This window comes from Oryctolagus cuniculus, chromosome 10, assembly GCF_964237555.1.
Source record: "Oryctolagus cuniculus chromosome 10, mOryCun1.1, whole genome shotgun sequence".
Classification (NCBI taxonomy): domain Eukaryota; kingdom Metazoa; phylum Chordata; class Mammalia; order Lagomorpha; family Leporidae; genus Oryctolagus; species Oryctolagus cuniculus.
Window position 1 is genome coordinate 108,047,187 of NC_091441.1, and position 22,557 is coordinate 108,069,743.

A 22,557-nucleotide genomic window follows, 5' to 3' on the forward strand; every position below is an offset into this window, starting at 1 on the left:
CTCCTGTTCTCAGATGTAGCCAAATATCTCCAGGAGAAAAAATAGACCCAAATGCTGAGCTTACCTCTTTGGAATTACGTCTTTTCCAAAATCTTATAATTATGCATTAGCTTTCAAGCAACTATAGACAAGCACGTTTCAGTTTTCCTCCAGTTTTTCCCTTTTCTTCAATGGCAGGCTCGGTCTGACAGACCTAGGCAGACACTACCAAGGGTAGAAATGAGCGCTCATTTTTCTCACATATGAAGGAGTCTAGACTTGAAAATATCTTTCTAAATGAAAGGAGCCAGACACAAGGCCACATATGGTAGGCTTCTGCTAATATGAAATCCAGAGACAGAAAGCAGTGTAGAGCTGACAGGGTATAGGGGAAAAGGAACAGGGAGTGGTCGCTTAATGATCTGCGCTTCCACTCGGGATGATGAAAGTTCTGGAACTCGACAGTGGTGAACCCACTAAACATCGTGAGTGCACTAAATGCTGCTGAAATGTCCACTTCAGAAGGGTACGTGCGTTTTACCGCAATTTTTTAAAAAGGAGTGTTAGCAGCAGGAGCTTTCCAGGTTGGTCAAACAACTCAATGAGAGCCTTGGATTGATATCTGTTATTGATAGGGTTGGATTTAATTCTACTGTATTGCTATTTGTTTTCTGTTGGTTATACCTGCTTCTGGTTATTTTCCTGGCTTCTTTTGAATTAACCAAGTATTGTCCTAATTCTGTTTCCCTTTATTAGACTTTTAGTTATATGCTCTTATACTTTTTTTCACCAGTTACTCTGGAAATGACAATATTTATAGAGACAAGTTACTTATTGCAGTTATTCTTAACGTAGGATTTCGAAGCTCCTGGAGGAATGAAAAACAACATAAATGTTTTATTCTATTTATTCCTCCACCGAGCCTCTACTGCCTCTTGTGCTGTTGCTTCGTGTGTTTCCAACAAACGCGAATGGACCACACGTGCCGATTAGAAGAGGAAGATCACGAACTGGATATTAGAAATTCAGGCAGCAGCCCTCTTCGCTCTGGGTTTGAATGAACCGACTCTCCCCGCGCTTAGGGACTTCTCATAGACAACTATGGCGACACACACAGGGACATAAATGACCCTGCAATACTCTGTAACGGTGGAGTTCCAAGTACGGGGTCATGGACACCCGTGTCCTTACTGCAGCTCTCCCGCAAGTCCAGGAGATGCCCAGAGCTCAGAGCATGGTCTGGTTCAGAGTGCCACCGGAGGAGCAGGAAGCACCAGGGAGTTACTAGGGAGGCTACACAGCCAGTAGCGGTCAGCACTCCTGCTGGGAACCCTAGTGGACCAAAACCTTTGGCTTGGACACAGACATCTCAATCCTCAGACCAGTACGTGCGAGAGCTCTCCAGAGCCCCAAATCATCTATTCTGAATGATAAGAGTCTGCCAAAGACCTAAGAAACACTTTGGGCATTTACAATCAGAACTTTCCATGTCTCGACACGCTCAGTGCCGTCAGTAGAAGAGATCACACCCAGAGAACAGAGGCCTTCAGCCCAGAGATGACAGCGAAGAGTTCAGTGACAGCTCCAGAGAGGCAGAGTATAAGGACATTGCTACATGGATTTCAGACTCTGGAAATTCCGAGTGAAGAGAGTTCCTCTTCTGGTATGACTGATCACAAAGCAGGACCGAAAAAGGGAGACGAACTCACATCTTTTTGCATTAAAAAGACTACGGGGTACAGGCATTTGACACAGCAGTTAAAACACCACTTGGGATGCCCACATCCCATAGCAAAGGGCCTGGATTTGAGCTCCAGTAACATTCCTGATACCAGCTTCCTGCTGATGTGCACCCTAGGAGACAGCGGGTGACGGCTCAAGCAGGGGGGTCCCTGCTACCTACCCACACGGGAGACCTGAATTGAGTTCCTGGCTTCCGGCTTCAACCTGGCCAAGCCTTGGCTGTTGCAGACATTTGGGGAGAGAACCAGCAAGTAGGATATCATAGAAAAGACAAATTACAGGGCAGTATCTCTCATGAACACAGATGCAAAACTCCTCAGAGAATAAAATTCTTTATTAAAATGACCATGACCCAAAGATAGAATAACTGTCTGAGGGGGTGAATACGCCAGTCAGCATGATTTAATCATTACCCATTGCACACAGGCGTGGCCATACACTGAACAGCAGAAATAAATGTACAGGTTCTATGAGTCAATTAAAAAGAAAATTTTGTTGGCCGGCGCCGCGGCTCACTAGGCTAATCTTCCGCCTGCGGCGCTGGCACACCAGGTTCTAGTACCGGTCGGGGTGCCAGATTCTGTTCCAGTTGCTCCTCTTCCAGGCCAGCTCTCTGCTGTGGCCCGGGAAGGCAGTGGAGGATGGTCCAAGTGCTTGGACCCTGCACCCCATGGGAGACCAGGAGAAGCACCTGGCTCCTGCCATCGGATCAGCGCGGTGCGCCGGCCAGAGCACACTGGCTACGGCGGCCATCAGAGGGTGAACCAATGGCAAAGGAAGACCTTTCTCTCTCTCTCTCACTGTCCACTCTGCCTGTCAAAAAAGAAAGAAAGAAAGAAAGAAAGAAAGAAAGAAAGAAAGAAAGAAAGAAAGAAAGAAAGAAAGAAAGAAAAGAAAAATATGTTTAAAAATTACTATGACCAAGAGGTCTTTTTATTTTTTTTTCAGGGAAAATATAGGTTGATTTAGGGTAGGAAATTAGTGTAGTATACCAAATTAGTAGAATAACGGGGGGAAACTCTAGGACAATCCCAATATAAGGAAAAGGTATTTGATAAAATTTAAATTCATGTATGATACAGACATTCAGAAAGTTAAGAACAGAAGGTAACTTCTGGCCGGCGCCGCGGCTCACTAGGCTAATCCTCCGCCTAGCGGCGCCGGCACACCGGGTTCTAGTCCCGGTCGGGGCGCCGGATTCTGTCCCGGTTGCCCCTCTTCCAGGCCAGCTCTCTGCTCTGGCCAGGGAGTACAGTGGAGGATGGCCCAGGTGCTTGGGCCCTGCACCCCATGGGAGACCAGGAAAAGCACCTGGCTACTGGCTCCTGCCATCGGATCAGCGCGGTGCGCCAGCCGCAGCGCGCCGGCCGCGGCGGCCATTGGAGGGTGAACCAACGGCAAAGGAAGACCTTTCTCTCTGTCTCTCTCTCTCACTGTCCACTCTGCCTGTCAAAAAAAAAAAAAAAAAGAAGGTAACTTCTTTAAGATTATGATTTTAAAAATACCCTACCACTAACATCTTACTTAACAGCAGACTACTGAAAAGAGTGACACAGTTTTTGAAAGTTGAGATTGACCTGCAATAATAGGAATTCATTGAATATCATATGATATGTTTCAGATCCATAACCAAAGTTCTGAGAGTTTTTCTTCGTGTGACCTTCGATTCCTATATAAGTCACTGTTGCCTCTTTAGAGAAGAGTGGTGACGAAAGCAGACACCTGCTTTGAGGGCCCCTCCTCACAAGATGTGGTCCATGGTGGAGGAACGCGAGGAAGACGGGGGGAAGGAAGATGACCTCTCGTAGCCCTGCCGGGACACGTTCCTGCCTATGTAGAAGACGACGTGGCTGCAGCTCTTCTGAAATATGTCGGAGAGGTATTTCTTGAACTTCTCTCCCATGAAGGCATAGATGACAGGGTTCACACAGCAGTGCGTGAAGGAAATGGCCTCCGTGACGTGGGTGGCGTAAATCAGCCGCTGGTTTATGACACAGCCGTCCAAGACGTGCATGTTGTGCAGGGAGGTGAGGAAGAGGACCACGTTGAAGGGGACCCAGAAGAGCAAGGACGCAAGGACCACAATGAGCACCAGCTTGATGGCCTTGGTCTTGTTGTGGTTTTGGCAATGTCTCAGCTGCTGCAGGATGCGGACATAGCAGAACATGAGGACGGCGAAGGGGATCAGCAGGCCCAAGACGTTCATTTCCAAGTGGGTGAAGATCTTCCACCTCAGAGTCTGCTGGTTGTAGGACAAGTAACACTGCAGAATGCCGTCTTCAGGGACCACCTGATAAAACACCAGCAACGGGCTGGTGGCCATGATGGCGGTCAGCCACACGGCCAGGCTCAGAGCCACGCCCGTCCTGGCCGTCCTCACTCTGAGGGCACACACAGCATGGACGACAGCCAGGTACCTGTCCACGCTCATGAGGGTGATGAAGAACATGCTGCTGAAGAAGCCGATGTAATAGAGGCCAGACACCAGCTTGCACATCGGAGTCCCGAACACCCACTGGTCCAGCTGATAGTGGGTCAGAAAGGGGAAGGAGAAGACGAAGAGCAGGTCCGACAGGGCCAAGTTCAAGAGGTAGATGTCCGTGATGCTCTGCAGCTTCTTGTAGGCCACAAGCACCAGGATGACCAGACCGTTTCCCAGCAGGCCTGACACGAACAGGAGGCAGTAGAAGATGGCAAGCGGCAACTTGCTGCGTCTCTGGGTAAGTTCTCCATCACAGGGGCTCGAGAAGATATCAGGGTAATAGTAGTCAGTCACTGCTGTCACGTTGGGCTCGAGGGTGTAATCCATCAAGGCGAGGGGACCTGCTTATAGAAACCCAGGAGAGAGGGTCATTCCCCACACCGGACATTTGGCCTGGCAGTTAAGGCGCTGCGTAGGATGCCTGCATTCCACATCAGAGCACCTGAGCCGGACTGCCAGCCCCAGCGCCTGGCTCCAGCTTCTTGCTCATGCAGACCCTGGGAGGCAGCAGGGATGGCTCAGGTCACTCGCTCCTTGCCACCCATGTTGAGGACCTTGACTGAGTTCTCAGCTCCTGGCTTCTACTGGACTGGGGAGTGTGTGTGTGTGTATGTGTGTGTGTGTATCAGTGGGTGAGAGGTATGTCTCTCAGATAAATAAATAAAATATTTTTTAAAAATTTGAAACAATGGGGGCTGGTACTGTGGTGTAGCGGTTAAAGCCGCTGCCTGCAGTGCCAGCATCCCAAGTGGGCACCTGTTTGAGTCCCAGCTGCTCCAATTCCGATCCAGCTCTCTGCTATGGCCTGGGAAAGCAGTAAAGATGGCCCAGGCCCTTGGGCCCCTGCACCTGTGTGGGAGACCCAGAAGAAGCTCCTGGCTCCTGGCTTCAGATCAGTGCAGCTCCGGCTGTTGCGGCCATTTGAGGAGTGAACCAGCAGATGGAAGACCTCTTTATCGCGCTCTCTCTCTCTCTCTCTCTCTCTCCCTCTCTCTCTCTGCCTCTCTGTAACTCTGCCTTTCAAATAAATAAATAAAATCTGCAGGCACCATGGCTCACTAGGCTAATCCTCCGCCTGTGGCACCAGCACTCCGGGTTCTAGCCCCGGTTGGGGCGTCGGATTCTGTCCCGGTTGCTCCTCTTCCAGGCCAGCTCTCTGCTGTGGCCCAGGAGTGCAGTGGAGGATGGCCCAAGTGCTTGGGCCCCTGCACCCACATGGGAGACCAGGAGGAAGCACCTGGCTCTTGCCTTCGGATCAGTGCGGTGCACAAGCCATAGTGGCCATTTCGGGGGTGAACCAACGGAAGGAAGACCTTTCTCTCTCTCTCTCTCTCTCTCTCTCTCTCTCTCTCTCTCTCACTGTCTAACTCTGCCTGTCAATAAACAAATAAATAAATAAAATCTTTTTAAAAATCTAAGACACTGGGAAATGCTGTGGAATACACTGTGAATCCCTCACATGCAGACGCGGAAGCCGTCACTCGCGGTGTGAGTCAGTTTGGACCCTGAGCCTTGGAGAGGTAACTAAAGTAAACTGAGTCATGAACATGGGTCCCCGATCCCTCCCCTTCTCTTCCTTTCCTTTCCATACGTATCCATAAAACTATGGACTACTGTTTTGTGTTCAGTTTTAACTTTTTTTTTTTTTTTTTTTTGACAGGCAGAGTGGACAGTGAGAGAGAGAGAGACAGAGAGAAAGGTCTTCCTTTGCCGTTGGTTCACCCTCCAATGGCCGCCACGGCTGGCGCACCGCGCTGATCCGATGGCAGGAGCCAGGTGCTTCTCCTGGTCTCCCATGGGGTGCAGGGCCCAAGCACCTGGGCCATCCTCCACTGCACTCCCTGGCCAGAGCAGAGAGCTGGCCTGGAAGAGGGGCAACCGGGACAGAATCCGGTGCCCCGACCAGGACTAGAACCCGGTGTGCGGGTGCCGCTAGGCAGAGGATTAGCCTGTTGAGCCGCGGCGCCGGCCATTCAGTTTTAACTTACATAAACGATACAATATCCTGTTTCTCATTTTGTGCTCTGCTTGTTATTTTGTATGTGCACTTGAATGACTCTTTAGTTTATCCTTTAATTGCTCTTCTAAGCACCAGAAACCAGCTAATTTTAAAATATGAAATACATTATTCTAATTATACGAAAAATGAAAAGTACTGCAATCACTAGGGACATTCCTAAGCCTAATAAAGGTGAAATTCAGTTATGTAAACAATTAAATACTCTTCTGAGGGACATAAAAGGAGACACGGTTGGAAGTAGAGTGAGATGGCGGCTGAGTAAGATGCTCTGGCGTGCCTCTCTCTGTAGAGCCACCTATTGGATCACACATCAAGCCACCTTCCCAGGAGCTAAGGAAGCCAACTGGGAAACGACAGTGTCTGGTTTTAGTATAATAGTGACGAGACACACCTCTGTGAAGGCAGGAAGGAGGAAGTGGCCCACATCACCCCTCCCTTAGCTCCAAGCAGCACTGCCTGGAGATAGACACCTCCCACCTGGAGGAGGGAGAGGGAATGAAGTCCAGCTCTCGGGGCTGGCACTGTGGCATCCCATATGGGCACCAGTTCTAGTCTCGGCTGCTCCACTTCCAGTCCAGCTCTCTGCTGTGGCCTGGGAAAGCAGTGGAGGATGGCCCAAGTCCTTGGGCCCCTGCACCCACATGGGAGACCCGGAAGAAGCTCCTGGCTCCTGGCTTCAGATCAGCTCAGCCCTGGCAGTTGTGGCCATTTGGGGAGTGAACCAGCAAATGGAAAACCTTTCTCTCTGTCTCTCCCTCTCACTGTTGTAACTCTACCTCTCAAATAAATAAATAAATCTTAAAAAAAAAAAAAAGTCCAGCTCTTAGACCTGAAATCCAGTACCAGGCTCTCCATTGCAAAAACCCACTGCTAGACAGGGTCCCACAACCCGTGCCTCTGGCCAGTGCCTGGGACTGAGCCTGTGGACCCTCGTTGGCCAAGCAGCCCAAGGACAGATTCCACCACCCCTCCCCTAACCGCCAGCAAACAGCACAGCCAGACTTCAGATGTTGAGGAGTAGAATGAGAAAGCAGGTACAGGAGCTTTCCTTACAGCTCAGGGCCGAGCCTGCTGCATTAAGACCCAGCACCAGAAAAGATTCAAAGATCTCAACTGCTAAGCCGACAACTCAATGAAGACTCAGATCCTCAGCATCAGGTGAAGTGGACCCTGCTAAGAAAGACTCCTGGGCTGGCGCCGCGGCTCACTAGGCTAATCCTCCGCCTTGTGGCGCCGGCACACCGGGTTCTAGTCCCAGTCAGGGCGCCGGATTCTGTCCCGGTCGCCCTTCTTCCAGGCCAGCTCTCTGCTGTGGCCAGGGAGTACAGTGGAGGATGGCCCAAGTGCTTGGGCCCTGCACCCATGGGAGACCAGGATAAGTACCTGGCTCCTGCCATCGGATCAGCACGGTGCGCTGGTCGCAGCGCACCAGCCGCGGCGGCCATTGGAGGGTGAACCAACGGCAAAGGAAGACCTTTCTCTCTATCTCTCTCACTGTCCACTCTGCCTGTCAAAAAATAAAAAAAGAAAAAGAAAAAAAGAAAGACTCCTTTGGGCTTGTGTTACCACTGCCTTCAAAGGCCTGGTGCATTCCTGGGGGACCGTTCAGGGCCCTGCAGCTGCGAGACTCGGGCACATCCTAGCTTAATGTCAGCCTCTGTGGCCAAGGGACTGCCATCACCACCCCTTGAGTAGACACCAGGAGGCAAGACCCCAGCCACCGAGGAGCAGGTCCCGAAACTCAGCACAGGGCTTGGTTTTGGGACTCAGTGCCAGAATGGTAAACCCCGAGACAGGGCAGACGCTAATAGTCCCATCACCAGTCCAGTGCCTACAGGGGGAGCCTCTGCATCTCCCCTAGTGCCAAGTGGAGACCCATGGCCCAGTCAGCGCACTGCATCCTGGCCAGCATCACCTATGGCAGATGGATAGGCCTTGGATGTGAATACAACTCAGCACCAGGAAGCTGGCAGCAGCGTGGGCCTTGATCCCACTCCCATGCTCCAAATGAATTTGGTGGACCGTGGGATCCAGATGTGAGAAACACTGGTGGTCATATGCAGACCAACCCCATTTTCCCCTACAACCCTAGGCAGCAGAACACAGACAGACAGTGATTTTCCCCTTGAGGGAGGAAAAGGAAGGACACTGCATAGGGACCTATGGCTTTGTTCTTTCACAGTCAGGCTCAGGACCAGGCGGGATCCTGCGGTGCATGACCAGAGGCAATGACTGTGGACAGGATCTCCAGCCCGTGTGATCGCAGGAAGAGGCGGGAGGAACTCTGCCAGACACTTTGAGACACTCTGCATTTTATTTTGTACAACCTATCAACAGCAGAGTTGGACAAATGTGGGTGGCAGTACATCCACAATAGGTTTGTGGTAAGCGGGAACACACGGTGCTATGTAACGCTGAAATACAAGTGTCTGTGGGTTCAGAGAAAGCAAGCAGACTGCTTAGAATTTCTGGAAGGCAGGCAGAAGCAAAGCCACTTTGTTAAGACTGGAAAAAGCAGGAAGTTAAGACTGATCCTTCAAAGTGCAGATGAAGTCATACACCAACAAGCATCAAGAATTTTCAGGGGTCAGTGCTGTGGCGTAGCAGGTAAAGCTGCCGATGCAGTGCTGGCATCCCATATGGGCGCTGGTTCGAGTCCCGGATACTCCACTTCCGATCCAGCTCTCTGCTGTGGCCTAGGAAAGCAGTGGAAGATGGCCCAAGTCCTTGGGCCCCTGCACCTGGATGGGAGACCTGGAAGAAGCTCCTGGCTCCTGGCTTTGGATTGGCCCAGCTCCAGTCATTGCAGCCATTCGGGCAGTGAACCAGCAGATGGAAGACACCCTCCCCTTTCTCTCTCTCTGCCTCTCTGTGACTCTGCATTTCAAATAAATTAATTGATTTAAAAAAAAAAAAAGAATTTTTAGGGAACCATGACCTCATCTAACAAGCAAAATAAGGTATCAGAACTGACCAGATAGCAATAACTTTATGAAAGTTATCTGCTGAAGAATTAAAAATAGCTGTTTTGTGGTCAGCATTGTGGCATAGTAGGTAAAGCCGCCGTCTGCAGTGCCGGCATTCCATATGTGTGCTGGCTTTAATCTTGGCTGCTCCACTTCTGATACAACTCTCTGCTATGGCCTGGGAAAGCAGTGGAAGACGGCCCAAGTCCTTGGGCCCCTGCACCCACATGGGAGACCCAGAAGCTCCTGGCTCCTGGCATCAGACCGGCACAGCTCTGGCAGTTGCGGTAATCTGGGGAGTGAACCACTGACTGGAAGACCTCTCTTTCTCTCTCTCTCTGTCTCTGCCTCTCTGTTAACTCTGCCTTTCAAATAAATAAATACATCTTTAAAATAAAATAGGGCCGGCGCCGCAGCTCACTAGGCTAATCCTCCGGCTTGAGGCACTGGCACACCGGGTTCTAGTCCCGGTCAGGGCGCTGGATTCTGTCCCTGTTGCCCCTCTTCCAGGCCAGCTCTCTGCTGTGGCCCGGGAGTGCAGTGGAGGACGGCCCAAGTTCTTGGGCCCTGCACCCCATGGGAGACCAGGAGAAGCACCTGGCTCCTGCCTTCGGATCAGCGCGGTGTGCCGGCCGCAGCGGCCATTGGAAGGTGAACCAACGGCAAAGGAAGACCTTTCTCTCTGTCTCTCTCTCTCACTGTCCACTCTGCCTGTCAAAAAAATAAAAAATAAAAATAAAAATAAATAAAATAGCTGTTTTTGGAAACTTAATGGTCAGAGAAATTAGTCCATACTCTAAGAGACAAACTTAACAGACATGTAAGTTTTTTTTTTAAAATGGAACAGAAAACACTGAGCTGAAAAATAAACATAACAAAATTTAAAATTTGATAGAAGGCACCAACAGCAGGACAGATTAGACAGAAAAGAGAACTGGTGAGCTCAAAGACCATCTATTTGAAAATATACAATCAGAGGAGAAAGAAAGAATGAAGAGGGATGAAGGAATCCTATGGGAACTTCGGGAGGGCATTCAAAGAAGAAATATCCAAGTTATTGGGGTTCAAGAGGAGTTTGAGATGGTCATGGGGACAGAAAGCATATTCAAGTAGACAATAACAGAAAATTTCCTAAGCCTGGAGATAGATGTAACTTTCCAGAACAGGAAGGTCAAAGGTTACTCATCAGACTCAACTTCTCTAAGTCTATGCCAGAACATACTACAAGCCAGTTCTGCAAGGCTAAGACAGAGAATTCTCAAAAACTGCAAACAGCAGGAAACACCACATGAAGGTGTCCCAGAATTCTCAGCAGAAGCTTGTCTTTTTCTTTTTTTTTTTTTTAAAGATTTATTTTATTTATTTGAAAGACAGAGTTACAGAGAGAAGTAGAGACTGAGAGAAAGGTTTTCCATCCGCTGGTTCACTCTCCAGATGGTCACAATGGCCGGAGCTGGGCCAATCCAAAGCCAGGAGCCTGGAGCTTTTTCTGGGTCTCCCATGCTGGTGCAGGGGCCCAAGGCCTTGGGCCATCTTCTACTGCTTTCCCAGGCCATAGCAGAGAGCTGGATCAGAAGTGGAGCAGCGGGGACTAGAACTGGTGCCCATATGGGATGCCGGCGCTTCAGCCAGGGCCTTAACCCGCTGTGCCACAGCGCCGGCCCCTCAGCAGAAGCTTTTCAAGTCAGAAAAGAATGTACTGAAGGAAAAATACTGCCGACCAGGAACAGCGCACCAAGCAAACTTCAGATATGAAGGAGAGTTCAAAGACGTTCCCGAACAAAAGCTGAGAGAATGTATCGACACCAGGTGTGTCCACAAGACGTGCTAGAGCTCTTCAAACTGAAAGGGAGAGATGCCAGCAAGTAAAGACAGAAGTATCAGAAGGCAGCAGATCCACTGAATAGAGGGCCTGGAAGTAAGCTCAGAAGTCTACAACTGATCCCCAGCAAAGATGCAAAAACACACAGCACAGAAACAACCGTCTTTTCAGTATGTGGTGCGGGGAATTTTGATATTCACACATGGAAAAACGGAACTGGACACTCCCTACCTTTCACCATGTACAAAAATTAACTTAAAAAAGAATTAAATACTTAAATGTAACCTGAAATTATAAAAAAATCTTAGAGGAAAACACCGCAGGCCATCAGGAAGTGTAAGGATTTTATGGAAAAGACTCTGAAAACACAGGAAACAAAGGTAAAAAATATATGGAATTTCATTACATTACAAAGGATTTTCATAGGACAGGAAACAAAGAAGTAAAGAGACAACTTACATAATGGGAGAAAATATTTTCGAATTATACATATGACAGGGGGTTAAAAATTAACATATATGGAACTCAACTCATTAGGACAGGAACAAATAAATCAATCTAAAAATAGGTAGTAGGGGCCGGCACTATGGTGCAGCTGGTTAATGCCCTGGCCTGAAGTGCCAGCATCCCATATGGGTGCCAGTTCGAGACCCGGCTGCTCCACTTCCGATCCAGCTCTCTGCTATGGCCTGGGAAAGCAGTAAAAGATGGCCCAAGGCCTTGGGCCCCTGCACCTGTGTGGGAGACCCGGAAGAAGCTCCTGGCTCCTGGCTTCAGATCGGCACAATTCCAGCCATTGCGGCCATCTGGGGAGTGAACCAGCAGATCGAAGACTTCTCTCTCTCTCTCTCTCTCTCTCTCTCTCTCTCTGCCTCTCCTCTCTCTGTGTAACTCTGACATTCAAATAAATAAATACATCTTAAAAAAAAATAGGTAGTAGTGGGGCCGGCACTGTGGCACAGTAGGTTAATTCTCCACCTGCACCGCTGGCATCCCCTATGGGTTCTGGTTCTAGTCCGGGCTGCTCCACTTTTGATCCAGCTCTCTGCTATGGCCTGGAAAAGCAATAGAAGATGGCCCAAATCCTTGGGCTCCTGTACTCACATGGGAGACCTGGAGGAAGCACCTGGCTCCTGGCTTTGGATCCGTGCAGCTCCAGCAGTTGTGGCCATTTAGGGAGTGAGTCAAGTGGAAGGAAGACCTTTCTCTCTGTCTTTCACACTGTCTGTAACTACCTTTCAAATAAATAAATAAAATCTTAAAAAAAAATAGGCAGTAGATCTAAATAGCTTCCTTCCTTCCTTCCTTCCTTCCATCCTTCCTTCCTTCCTTCCTTCCTTCCTTCCTTCCTTTCACAGGCAGAGTTAGACAGTGAGACACAGAGACAGAAAGAAAGGTCTTCCCTCCATTGGTTCACCCCCCCAAATGGCCGCTACGGCCGGCGCTGCACCGATCCAAAGCCAGGAGCCAGGCGCCTCTTCCTGGTCTCCCATGTGGGCGCAGGACCCCAAGGACTTGGGCCATCCTCCACTGCACTCCCGGGCCACAGCAGAGGGCTGGACTGGAAGAGGAGCAACCGGGACCAGAAGCCGGTGCCCACATGGGATGCCGGTGACGAAGGAGGAGGATTAACTAAGTGAGCCACGGTGCCGGCCCCTAAATCGCTATTTTTCAAAAGAAGACATAAAAGAACAAGAGGCACATTAAAAAATGATCAACATCACTAATCTTCAGGAAAATGCAAATAGAATATAAATTAAAATGTAAATAAAAACCACACCTCACTCCAGGTAGATGGCTATTATCAAAAAAAAAAAAAAAAGAAAGAAAGAAAAGAAATAACAAATTCTGGCGAAGATGTGGAGAGAAGGGAATCCTTAAACACTCTTGGTAGGAATGTAAATTTGAATAACCACTGTGGACATTAGTGAGGCAGCTCCCCAAAAATTTAAAAATAGAACTATGCATGATCCAGCAACTCCGTTACTGGGTATATACATCCAAAGGGAATGAAATGAATCTGTCAAAGAGACGTCTGCACGTTACTGTGCATTTAACGCAGCACTATTCACAACATCCAAGAAATGGAAGCAAACTAAGTGTCCATCAATTGATGACTAGATAAATAAGATGTGATATGATATACGAGAGAGTATTATTTAGCCATTAAAAGGATGAAACACTGCCGTTTGTGGCAACATGGAGGTAATTACATTAAGTGAAGTAAACACAGCAAAAAAAGACAAGTGCTACATGGTTTCACTCACACATGGAATCCAAAGCAACAATCAACCTCACAGAGGTTGAGAACAGAATGCTGGGGACACAAGAGGGTAGGGATGGATGGGGAAGGACTGATTAACGGGTACTAAGTTAGAAACAGGAGAAGGAGGGTCTATTGTGTTCTACTGCACAGTATGCTGACTGTAAATAACAGCTAATTTTTTTATGTATTTATACTTATATGTGAGAGAATTTTGGATGTTTTCATAAAAAAGAGTTATAAGTGCTTGAGATAGTTATGTTTACCCTAAACTGAACCCTGCAGAACATAACACATAAACCAAGACATCACATGGTACCTCATAAATTTATATATAATTTTTATATGTCAGTTAAACTTAAAATGTTTAAGGATATGATTAAAATGAGACATATGTATGTGTAGTCATGGAAGGGACTCGGCAAGAACTTGTTTGCACAAGAACTCAAACCACATGAAACAACAGCAAACAGTAGACAGACAAGATTAAATCAAACTAAAAAGCTTCTGAACAGCCACGGAAGCAATCAACAACGTGGAGACAACCTGCAGGACGGAGGACATGTCTGCCAGCCACTCACCTGACAAAGGATCACCACCCAGAACATGAGCAACTCAGAACAACTCAACAGCAACAAACAAACAAAAAGCAAACCAGTTCAAAAAAGGGCAAATGACCTGAACAGATGTTTCTCAAAAGCAGACAGATAGATTACCAACAAGCACATGAAAGAATGCTCAGTATCAGGAAACATCAAGAAAATGCAAATCAAGCCACAATGAGATAGCACCTCGCTCCCTAGTCAGACTAGGCATCACACACACAAAACCAACCAAAGAAAAAATGCTGGCAAGAGTACAGAGGAAGCAGGGACTCCATTATGAAGGAGTATGAACTCCATTAGTGCAGCTATTATGAAAAATCGAATGGAGACTCCTCAAAAAACTGAAAAGAGAACCTAACCCAGCTCTCCCACTATTGGGTCAATGAAATCCCTGTATATCGAAGACATGCCTGCAGTCCCGCAGTCCCACAATAGCCAAGATACGGAGTCAAAGCATCCATCAGAACATAAGAAAATGTGCTATATAATATATACAGTGAAATATCGCGCAGCCTTGAAAATAATGGAATCCTATCACTTGCAGCAACATGAATGGAACTACAAGGCACCAAGTCAAGTGAGATAAACCAGGCACAGAAAGACCAATAGCACTTGCTCTCACTCATTTGTCGAAGCTCAAAAAGTTAATCTCATAGCAAAAAGTAGAACAGTGGTTGTTCCAGACCGGGAAGCATAAGGGTGTGAGGGATAGACAGATATTAGATATTAACCATATATAACCATATATAACCAAGATACATAACCACCACAATTATATAGGAGGTATTAGTCCTAGTGTTCCTTAGCACAGTAGAGTGATTGTCGTCTACAGCAATTTTGTATGCATTTCAAAATAACTAGAAAAGAAGAATACAAAAGCTCCTAACACAAAGAAATGACAAAATGTTTTGGACTGGCCTTGTGGCACAGCAAGTTAAGCCACCCTCTGTGATGCCAGCATCCCATATGACCACCAGTTCGAGTCCCAGCTGCTCGGCTTCCAATCCAGCTCCCTGCTAATGTGCCTGGGAAAGCAGCAGAAGACGGCCCAGGTGCTTTGGCTCCCGCCACCCACACAGGAGACTTGGATAGAGTTCTGGGATCCCGGTTTTGGCCTGGCCTGGTCCAGCCCCAGCCATTGAGGCCATTTGGAAAATAAACCAGGGCATGGAAGATCTCTTTCTTTTTCTTTATTCTTTTTTTTTTTAAGATTTATTTATTTATTATTTGAAAGGCAGAGATGGAAATGCTATTTATGTTGGTTTGATCGCTGCATGTAGATAAGCATCAAATTATCTTCCTGTTTCCCATAATTATGTGCAATGCATGTATCAATTTTTTTTAAAAAGACAGCCACTTTAAAGAGCAATAGTAAGAAAATAATGAAAATAACTGCATGACCAGGTTCCACAGTATAAAAATATTATTAAAATTATATTTATAAAATAATGAAATATTATATTTATGAATTATAGTTATAAGTTGTATTATAAAACATAAATAAATAAAACCTCCAGAGAGTGTTAACAACACCCACCTCTTGTTAAGGGGAGGCAACAGTTTCAGGTGTGTCACTGTGCTTTTCCCTCATGGACCTCTGTGAAGCCGGTGCCAATCCCTTGCTATTTCTCGCGTTGCAATCTTAACCGAGTCTCAGAGAGCGCACTACAGTGCCTGAATTCACATAGAGGGTGAGGCACGGGTCTCGACCTGCAGTCCCACCTATCTATCCCAGAGCCTGTTCTTTATCATACTTCTACCTTCTGCAGGCAGAGTAAAAAGCTCTGACCTTTTGTAGCCCAGTTTACCTGATTCCCAAGTTTTAGACGACTTTGTAGCCGAGTAAATCTGCTAGGTTCTTCCCTTAAGAATGATGCCAGGTGTCCTTCAGTTATCTGACGGAACTCCGGAGCCAGCACCAGGACAGACAACCCTAGAAGCCCGGTGATAGGAGGAGTGTTTTCTTACTATTTCCCTAAGAGCTCTGTCTCCCTGCTAGCAACGTGCAGAGAAAAAGGTACGACTTGAGCCAGAGCCGAGGACACTAAGACAGAGGCAAGACAAAGATTAAAAACCGTTTGCCTTTTGTGCCAGACCCTAAAATATTCACCTTCCTTTTGACTCTCCCTGTCTACTCCTACCCTTTTTCCCCAGGGCAGCTTATCAACATACCTTGCTTTGAGGCTTGGTGCTGGAGGTGTCAGTGTCGCTAATTTGTTCCTCTCAGAGTCTCCACCCCAATGTGCCAGCAGCAGCTCCTCTGGAGGTGTTCTCACGCGTCCAACAGCAGAGAGGGAGGAAGCCAGCTCTGAGCCTTTTTTTTTTTTTTTTTAAGATTTATTTATAGACTTACAGAGATCTTTTTTTTTCTTTTTTTTTTAACTTTTATTTAATGAATATAAATTTCCAAAGTACGACTTATGGATTACAATGGCTTCTCCCCCATACCGTCCCTCCCACCCGCAACCCTCCCCTTTCCCACTCCATCTCCCCTTCCATTCACATCAAGATTCATTTTCGATTATCTTAATATACAGAAGATCAGGTTAGTATACATTAAGTAAGGATTTCAACAGTTTGCTCCCACACAGAAACATAAAGTGAAAAATAATAGATGATTTTTTTAAATGATGATGAAATCAGAGCAGACCTATTGTCATGTTTAATCCCAGTGAGAGTCAAGTTGGGAATTGATAATTTCTTTTTTTTTTTTTTTTTTTTTACAGCAGATCAGTTTAGTATGCATTAAGTAAAGATTTCAACAGTTTGCACCCCCATAGAAACACAAAGTGAAATATATTGTTTGAGTACTCGTTATAGTATTAAATCTCAATGTACAGCACACTAAGGACAAAGATCCTACATGAGGAGTAAGTGCACAGTGACTCCTGTTGTTGACTCTACAAATTGACACTCCTGTCTATGGCATCAGTAATCTCCCTATGCTCCAGTCATGAGTTTCCAAGGCTATGGAAGCCCTCTGAGTTCTCCGACTCTTATCTTGTTTAGACAAGGTCATAGTCAAAGTGGAGGTTCTCTCCTCCCTTCAGAGAAAGGTACCTCCTTCTTTGAAGACCTGTTCTTTCCACTGGGATCTCACTCACAGAGATCTTTTTGCCAGAGTGTCTTGGCTTTCCATGCCGACTTACAGAGATCTTAAATCTGCTGGTTCACTCCCCATGTGGCTGCAACAGCCCACAGAGCAGAGGCACAGAGAAAAGGCCACGTGAGGGCACACAGAGAGGCAGCCATCGGCCAGCCAGCAGAAGAGGCCTTGGAATGAGGCCGACCCTGCCAGAGCCAGGATCATGGCCCTCCCAGCCTCCAGACTGTGAGAAAGTAAGTTTCTGCTGTTTAAGCTGCTCAGCCCCAACAGACCAAAGTCCAGGAGCTCTGTGGGGCTATCTGTATTGCTCACAAGGAGGTTCCGTCAAGTCAAAATGAAGCGTATCAAAACGTTCTTAACAGCCATTAAAACTTAAATAATTGGGGTTGGCGCTGTGACGCGGTAGGTTAATCCTCCGCCTGCAGCACCAGCATCCCATATGGGCGCCAGTTCAAGTCCCAGCTGCTCCTCTTCCAATCCAGCTCTCTGCTGTGGCCTGGGATAGCAGTGGAGGATGGCCCAAGTGCTTGGGCCCTGCACCCCATGGGAGACCAGGAGAAGCAAGCACCTGGCTCCTGCCTTCGGATCAGCGCGGTGCGCCGGCCGCAGCGTGCCTGCCACGGCGGCCATTGGAGGGTGAACCAATGGCAAAGGAAGACCTTTCTCTCTGTCTCTCTCTCTCACTGTCCACTCTGCCTGTCAAAAAATAAATAAATAAATAAGAAGAGATGCATTGAGGAAGGCAGAAAGGCAAGAACTGCCTGCAGCACCTCTTCCCCAGCCCCAAGCTGTGCGCTGTGGAGACAGACAGAGCCCTGGAGGAGAGAGAAGGAATTAAGTAGAGCCTTTAGGTCAAGCCGGAACCCAGGACCTGACAGTGCTCCCCAGCCTCTGCCCCCAGCTCAGCACCCGCTGCTGACGCCTCTGCACACACCTTCGCCTGGCAAGAGGCGCCTCCCCCATCCTTCCTCCACCTCAGGTAGACAGTGGGGAGAAGGCCTCCAGCAGCTGGGGAGCCGGGAAGAACGCCAGCACAGGACATTGCCTTGGGACACAGTGCTGGGCCAAGGAAACCCACGATTCTACTGTCAGCAGGCTGCTTGGATTATTTACATCTTCATTGTGAAGACTGAACAACAAAACAATTACAACAATGATATTCATAGTTAATAGTGAATGATGACATTAATGTACGTTAAGAGGTAGGCAGTTTTAAAAACATAAAGTGGTACATCAACGGAATACTATTTGGCCATAAAAAGGATAAAATCCCATTGTTTGCAACAACATGAATGAAACTGGAGGACATTATGTTAAGTAAAATGAGCCCGGTACAGAAAAACAAGTATCACACGATCTCCTTCATAGAATCCAAAAGCATTTATTTTATGAAGTTAAGAATAGAATAGTGGTCCCCAGAGGTCAAAGAAAGTGGGAGGAGGGAGAGAAAGGGAGAGGCTGGTTAGTGGGTACCAAGTTACAGTTAGGTAGGAGAAATGAGTTTGAGTGTTCTGTTGCACAGCAGGACAACTACAGATAACAACAATGTGCTGTGTATTTCAAAAAAGCTAGGAGAGAGGGCCATCACTGTGGTATAGCAGGTAAAGCCACCGCCTGCAGTGCCAGCACCCCATATGGGCGCTGGTTCAAGTCCCAGCTGCTCCACTTCTGATCCAGCTGTCTGCTATGACCTGGGAAAGCAGTAGAAGATGACCCAGGTCCTTGGGCCCCTGCACCCATGTGGGAAACCTAGAAGAAGCTCCTGGCTCTTGGCTTTGAATGGGTGCAGCTCCAGCCATTGGAGCCCATTTGGGGAGTGACCCCGCAGCTGAAAGACCTCTCTCTCTCTCTCTCTCTCCCTCTGCATTTCCCTCTCTGCAACTTTGTCTTTCAAATAAATAAATGAATCTTAAAAAAAAAAAAAAGGCTAGGAGAAGGATTCTGAATGTTTTGCCACAAATCAATGATAAATATTTGAGAAGATGGATGTGTTCACCCTGATTTGAAAATTATACACATATATATGTATCAAAATATCATATGACACCTCAATTTTTAACAATGAATAATAAAAAGAAAAAATCATCATTATTTGGAAGCTATATAATGTACACACTGATTTCTCTCCATATCATGTGACATACACATGTATGTGCATATGTGTACACATATACAGGTATATCTGAAACACAGTCAACATGTTGCCTAATGACAGGGATACGTCTTGAGAAATGCATCTCTAGATGACTTTGTCATGGTGCAAACATCACGGGGAGCATTTACACAAACATAGCAGATGCCACAAATTCAACTGTTACACCTTAGCTATAAATGCAGAATGGCTCTCTGCTCCTCTCAGTTCTTGATTTGTGACCCCTGAATCCAATCCTTTTTCCTGAAAATTTCATCTCCTAGAAATACCTGCTGGCAGGACTGGCACTGTGGTGCCAGCAGGTTAAGCCACCCCTGCAGTGCCAGCATCCCATATGGGCGCCGGTTTGAGTCCTGGCTGCTCCACTTTTGATCTCACTCTCTGCTATGGCCTGGAGAAGCAACAGAAGATGGCCCAAGTGCTTGGGCCCCTGCAGCCACATGCAAGACCCAGATGAAGCTTCTGGTTTCTGGCTTTGCCCAACCCAGTTCTAGCCGTTGCAGCCATTTTGGGAGTAAATCAACAGGTAGAAGATCTCTCTGTCTCTGTCTCTGTCTCTGTCTCTCTCTCTCTCTCTGTAACTCTGCCTTTCAAATAAAATGCTTTGTTTAAGAAAAAAGAGACAGAGAGAGAGAAATAACTGCTGGTGGCTGAATTCATAGCTGGGTAACTCCCCACTACATCATTCATGTTCTGATGAATCTTACGGGGAACCCCTAGCTCCTTTACGAGAGTGATGTGTGTGATAAACAAGTATCAGTGGTGAGCTGTCGGTGAACTTGGGGCTCTCAGGTACTGTTGCTCCATGTCATCACAGTGGAAACTGTGTTATCTGCCTCATCGACTGTGGAGGTGGAGGTGGAGATGCGATGTTCGCCGCTGCCGCCCAGCTAAGCAAGGCACAGGGGACGAAGGCAGAATTCCCCTGAGCCCCAAATCCAGGCTGGGCCAGAAGACAGCACCTAAAGCACAGGGGTGCATGGTAATTGACTGTGGGATGGCAGGAGGCCAGGGATGGTGGACTGACTTCCATGCACACATTTCCTGAACTCAACAGAGTCGGGCACTAGGGAGGGAACTCTGCTAAGCAACTTGACTTGGTTAGAACCAAAATTAGCCAAAGCAGGGGGTTCTGGGACCTATTTAAATCCCAAAGAGTCTTGTGTGTATGTGTGTGTGTGTGTGTGTGTGTGTGAGAGAGAGAGAGAGAGAGAGAGAGAGAAAGAGAGAGAGAGAGCACACAAGCTAACATTCACTGATTCATTCTCCAAATGCCTGAAAGGCTAAGGCTAGTCCACAGCCAAATCCAGGAGTCAAGAACTCAGTCCAGGTCTTCCACAGGGGTGGCAGGGACCCAAGCAGTTAAACCATCACTTTTACCTCCCAGAGTCTGCGTTAGCCGGAAGCTGGAGTCAGGGGCCAGCGCAGGAAATTGAACCCAGGTACCCCAACTAAGCCAAAACAGTCACTTCCAAAGAAGTCTCTTCTGAGTTCCTTAAGATGCATTTATCTGGTGTTCTTTCGTACTCGACACACAGCAACTTCTTAATGACTAATTGAATAGAGAACGTGGGAGTTGGGTTAAGGGTGAGTGGACAGAACTACGCATCCAGGACTGAGGGCGACCCTCTTTCTGGGGTTCCCAGGACGGATGAGAGGGCTGTGTGGGTCCCTACAGGACTGAACACCCATCTGCGGGTTAAGGGTGAGTGAACAGAACTACGCATCCAGGACTGAGGGCGACCCTCTTTCTGGGGTTCCCAGGACGGATGAGAGGGCTGTGTGGGTCCCTACAGGACTGAACACCCATCTGCCCTTGCCCTGTGTATTGGTTTCCCAAGGCTACTGGAACAAATGGCCACAAACTCAATGACTTCAAACAACAAAAATTTATCCTCTCATGGTTCAGAGCCAAACAGCTGTAATCCACCAGGACGGCCCTCCCTCCGGAGGCTCTCAGGGAAAAGCCTTCCAGCTCTCGGCGGATGCTTCTGCCATCCTGGGGTTGTGGCCACATCATTCTAGCGTCTGCGCATTCCAGCACTCCCCTTCCCTGGTGCCCACGCCAGACCTCCCACTGCCTTTAATTCACTAGGGCATTTGTGATTGCGTTTAGATCCACCGGGATAATCCCTGACAACTCCCCCACCCAGAGACTCTTGACTTAATCCACCTGCGAGGGGGTGAGACTTGACATCTGTGGGTGACCCTTCCTCCACTGTGATGGTTAACCTTAGGTGTCACCTTGACTGGATGAAGGCACACCCGGCAGTCTGGAAAAGCAGTTTGGAGTGGGGCTGTGTCATGGGAATGCAGGTGTTGGGGAGGGGAGCTGAGGTTTGACACTCTCAGTAAATCTTTTTTTTTTTTTTTTTTGACGGGCAGAGTGCACAGTGAGAGAGAGAGACAGAGAGAAAGGTCTTCCTTTGCCATTGGTTCACCCTCCAATGGCCGCCGCGGCCAGGGCGCTGTGGCCGGTGCACCGCGCTGATCCGATGGCAGGAGCCAGGTGCTTCTCCTGGTCTCCCATGGAGTGCAGGGCCCAAGCACCTGGGCCATCCTCCACTGCACTCCCGGGCCACAGCAGAGAGCTGGCCTGGAAGAGAGGCAACCGGGACAGAGTCCGGCGCCCCGACTGGGACTAGAACCCGGTGTGCCGGCACCGCAAGGCGGAGGATTAGCCTAGTGAGCCGCAGCGCCCAGCCCACTCTCAGTAAATCTTTAAGAAAGAAAACATTTGCTTAACAAAAGGTGGTAGAAAAAAGCCCTGGTTTGGGTCCGGCATTTGGCCTAGTGAGGAAGCTGCAGGTTATGGCGCCCACGTTTCTATGACAGCGCCTGTGCTCGCGTCTTGGCTCCCCTGCCAGCTGCAGCTTCGTGGAAGCAGCGTGCATCTGCTGATGCAGACCCTGGGAGACGGGGCCCTGCTACCCACGTGGGAGACCCAGGTGGAGCTCCCATCTCTTGGCGTCAGCCTGGCCCAGCCGCAGCTGTTGCAGGCACTTGGCAAGCGAACAAGTGGATGGGAGACCCCTCTGTCTGTCTTTATGTATCATCTCCCTGTCTACCTTTGCCTCTCTCAAACAAATAAATAAAAATGCTAAACAAGAAGCTGGAGCCTAGTAAAAATTTAGGTGTTTTTCATCGTAAAACTAGTGTATCAGAAAAGTCTTACTATCTATATAATAGATACAAAAACGATTATGCATAGATTGCCAAAATTGCAATAAATACTTTTTATTTCTACTGTTTATTTCCTCTCTAAGTGTTGTCAGGATTGTTGCCTGCCTACCATCAAAAGTATAACCACACTATTGCTTTGAAGGGTTGAAGATGGAGAAACACACAGTTAACAGCGGATTTGTATTTTCAGTTGTATTTCAGGAAATTTATGCCACTTTGTGTGCAAGAAAAACTGA

At 47.8% G+C, this 22,557-nt stretch overlaps 1 protein-coding gene across 1 annotated transcript; it reads right to left on the bottom strand.

Moving 5' to 3' along the window:
* Positions 1-2,081: 2,081 nt before the first annotated feature.
* Positions 2,082-16,201, bottom strand: CCR8 (C-C motif chemokine receptor 8). The gene is made up of 2 exons (XM_017344287.3): positions 16,053-16,201; positions 2,082-4,545 (listed from the first exon to the last, which is right to left on the bottom strand). The coding sequence occupies exon 2, from the start codon at positions 4,529-4,531 to the stop codon at positions 3,464-3,466; it is 1,068 nt and encodes a 355-aa protein (XP_017199776.3). The 5' UTR covers positions 4,532-4,545; positions 16,053-16,201; the 3' UTR covers positions 2,082-3,463.
* Between the last annotated feature and the right edge of the window lie 6,356 nt (positions 16,202-22,557).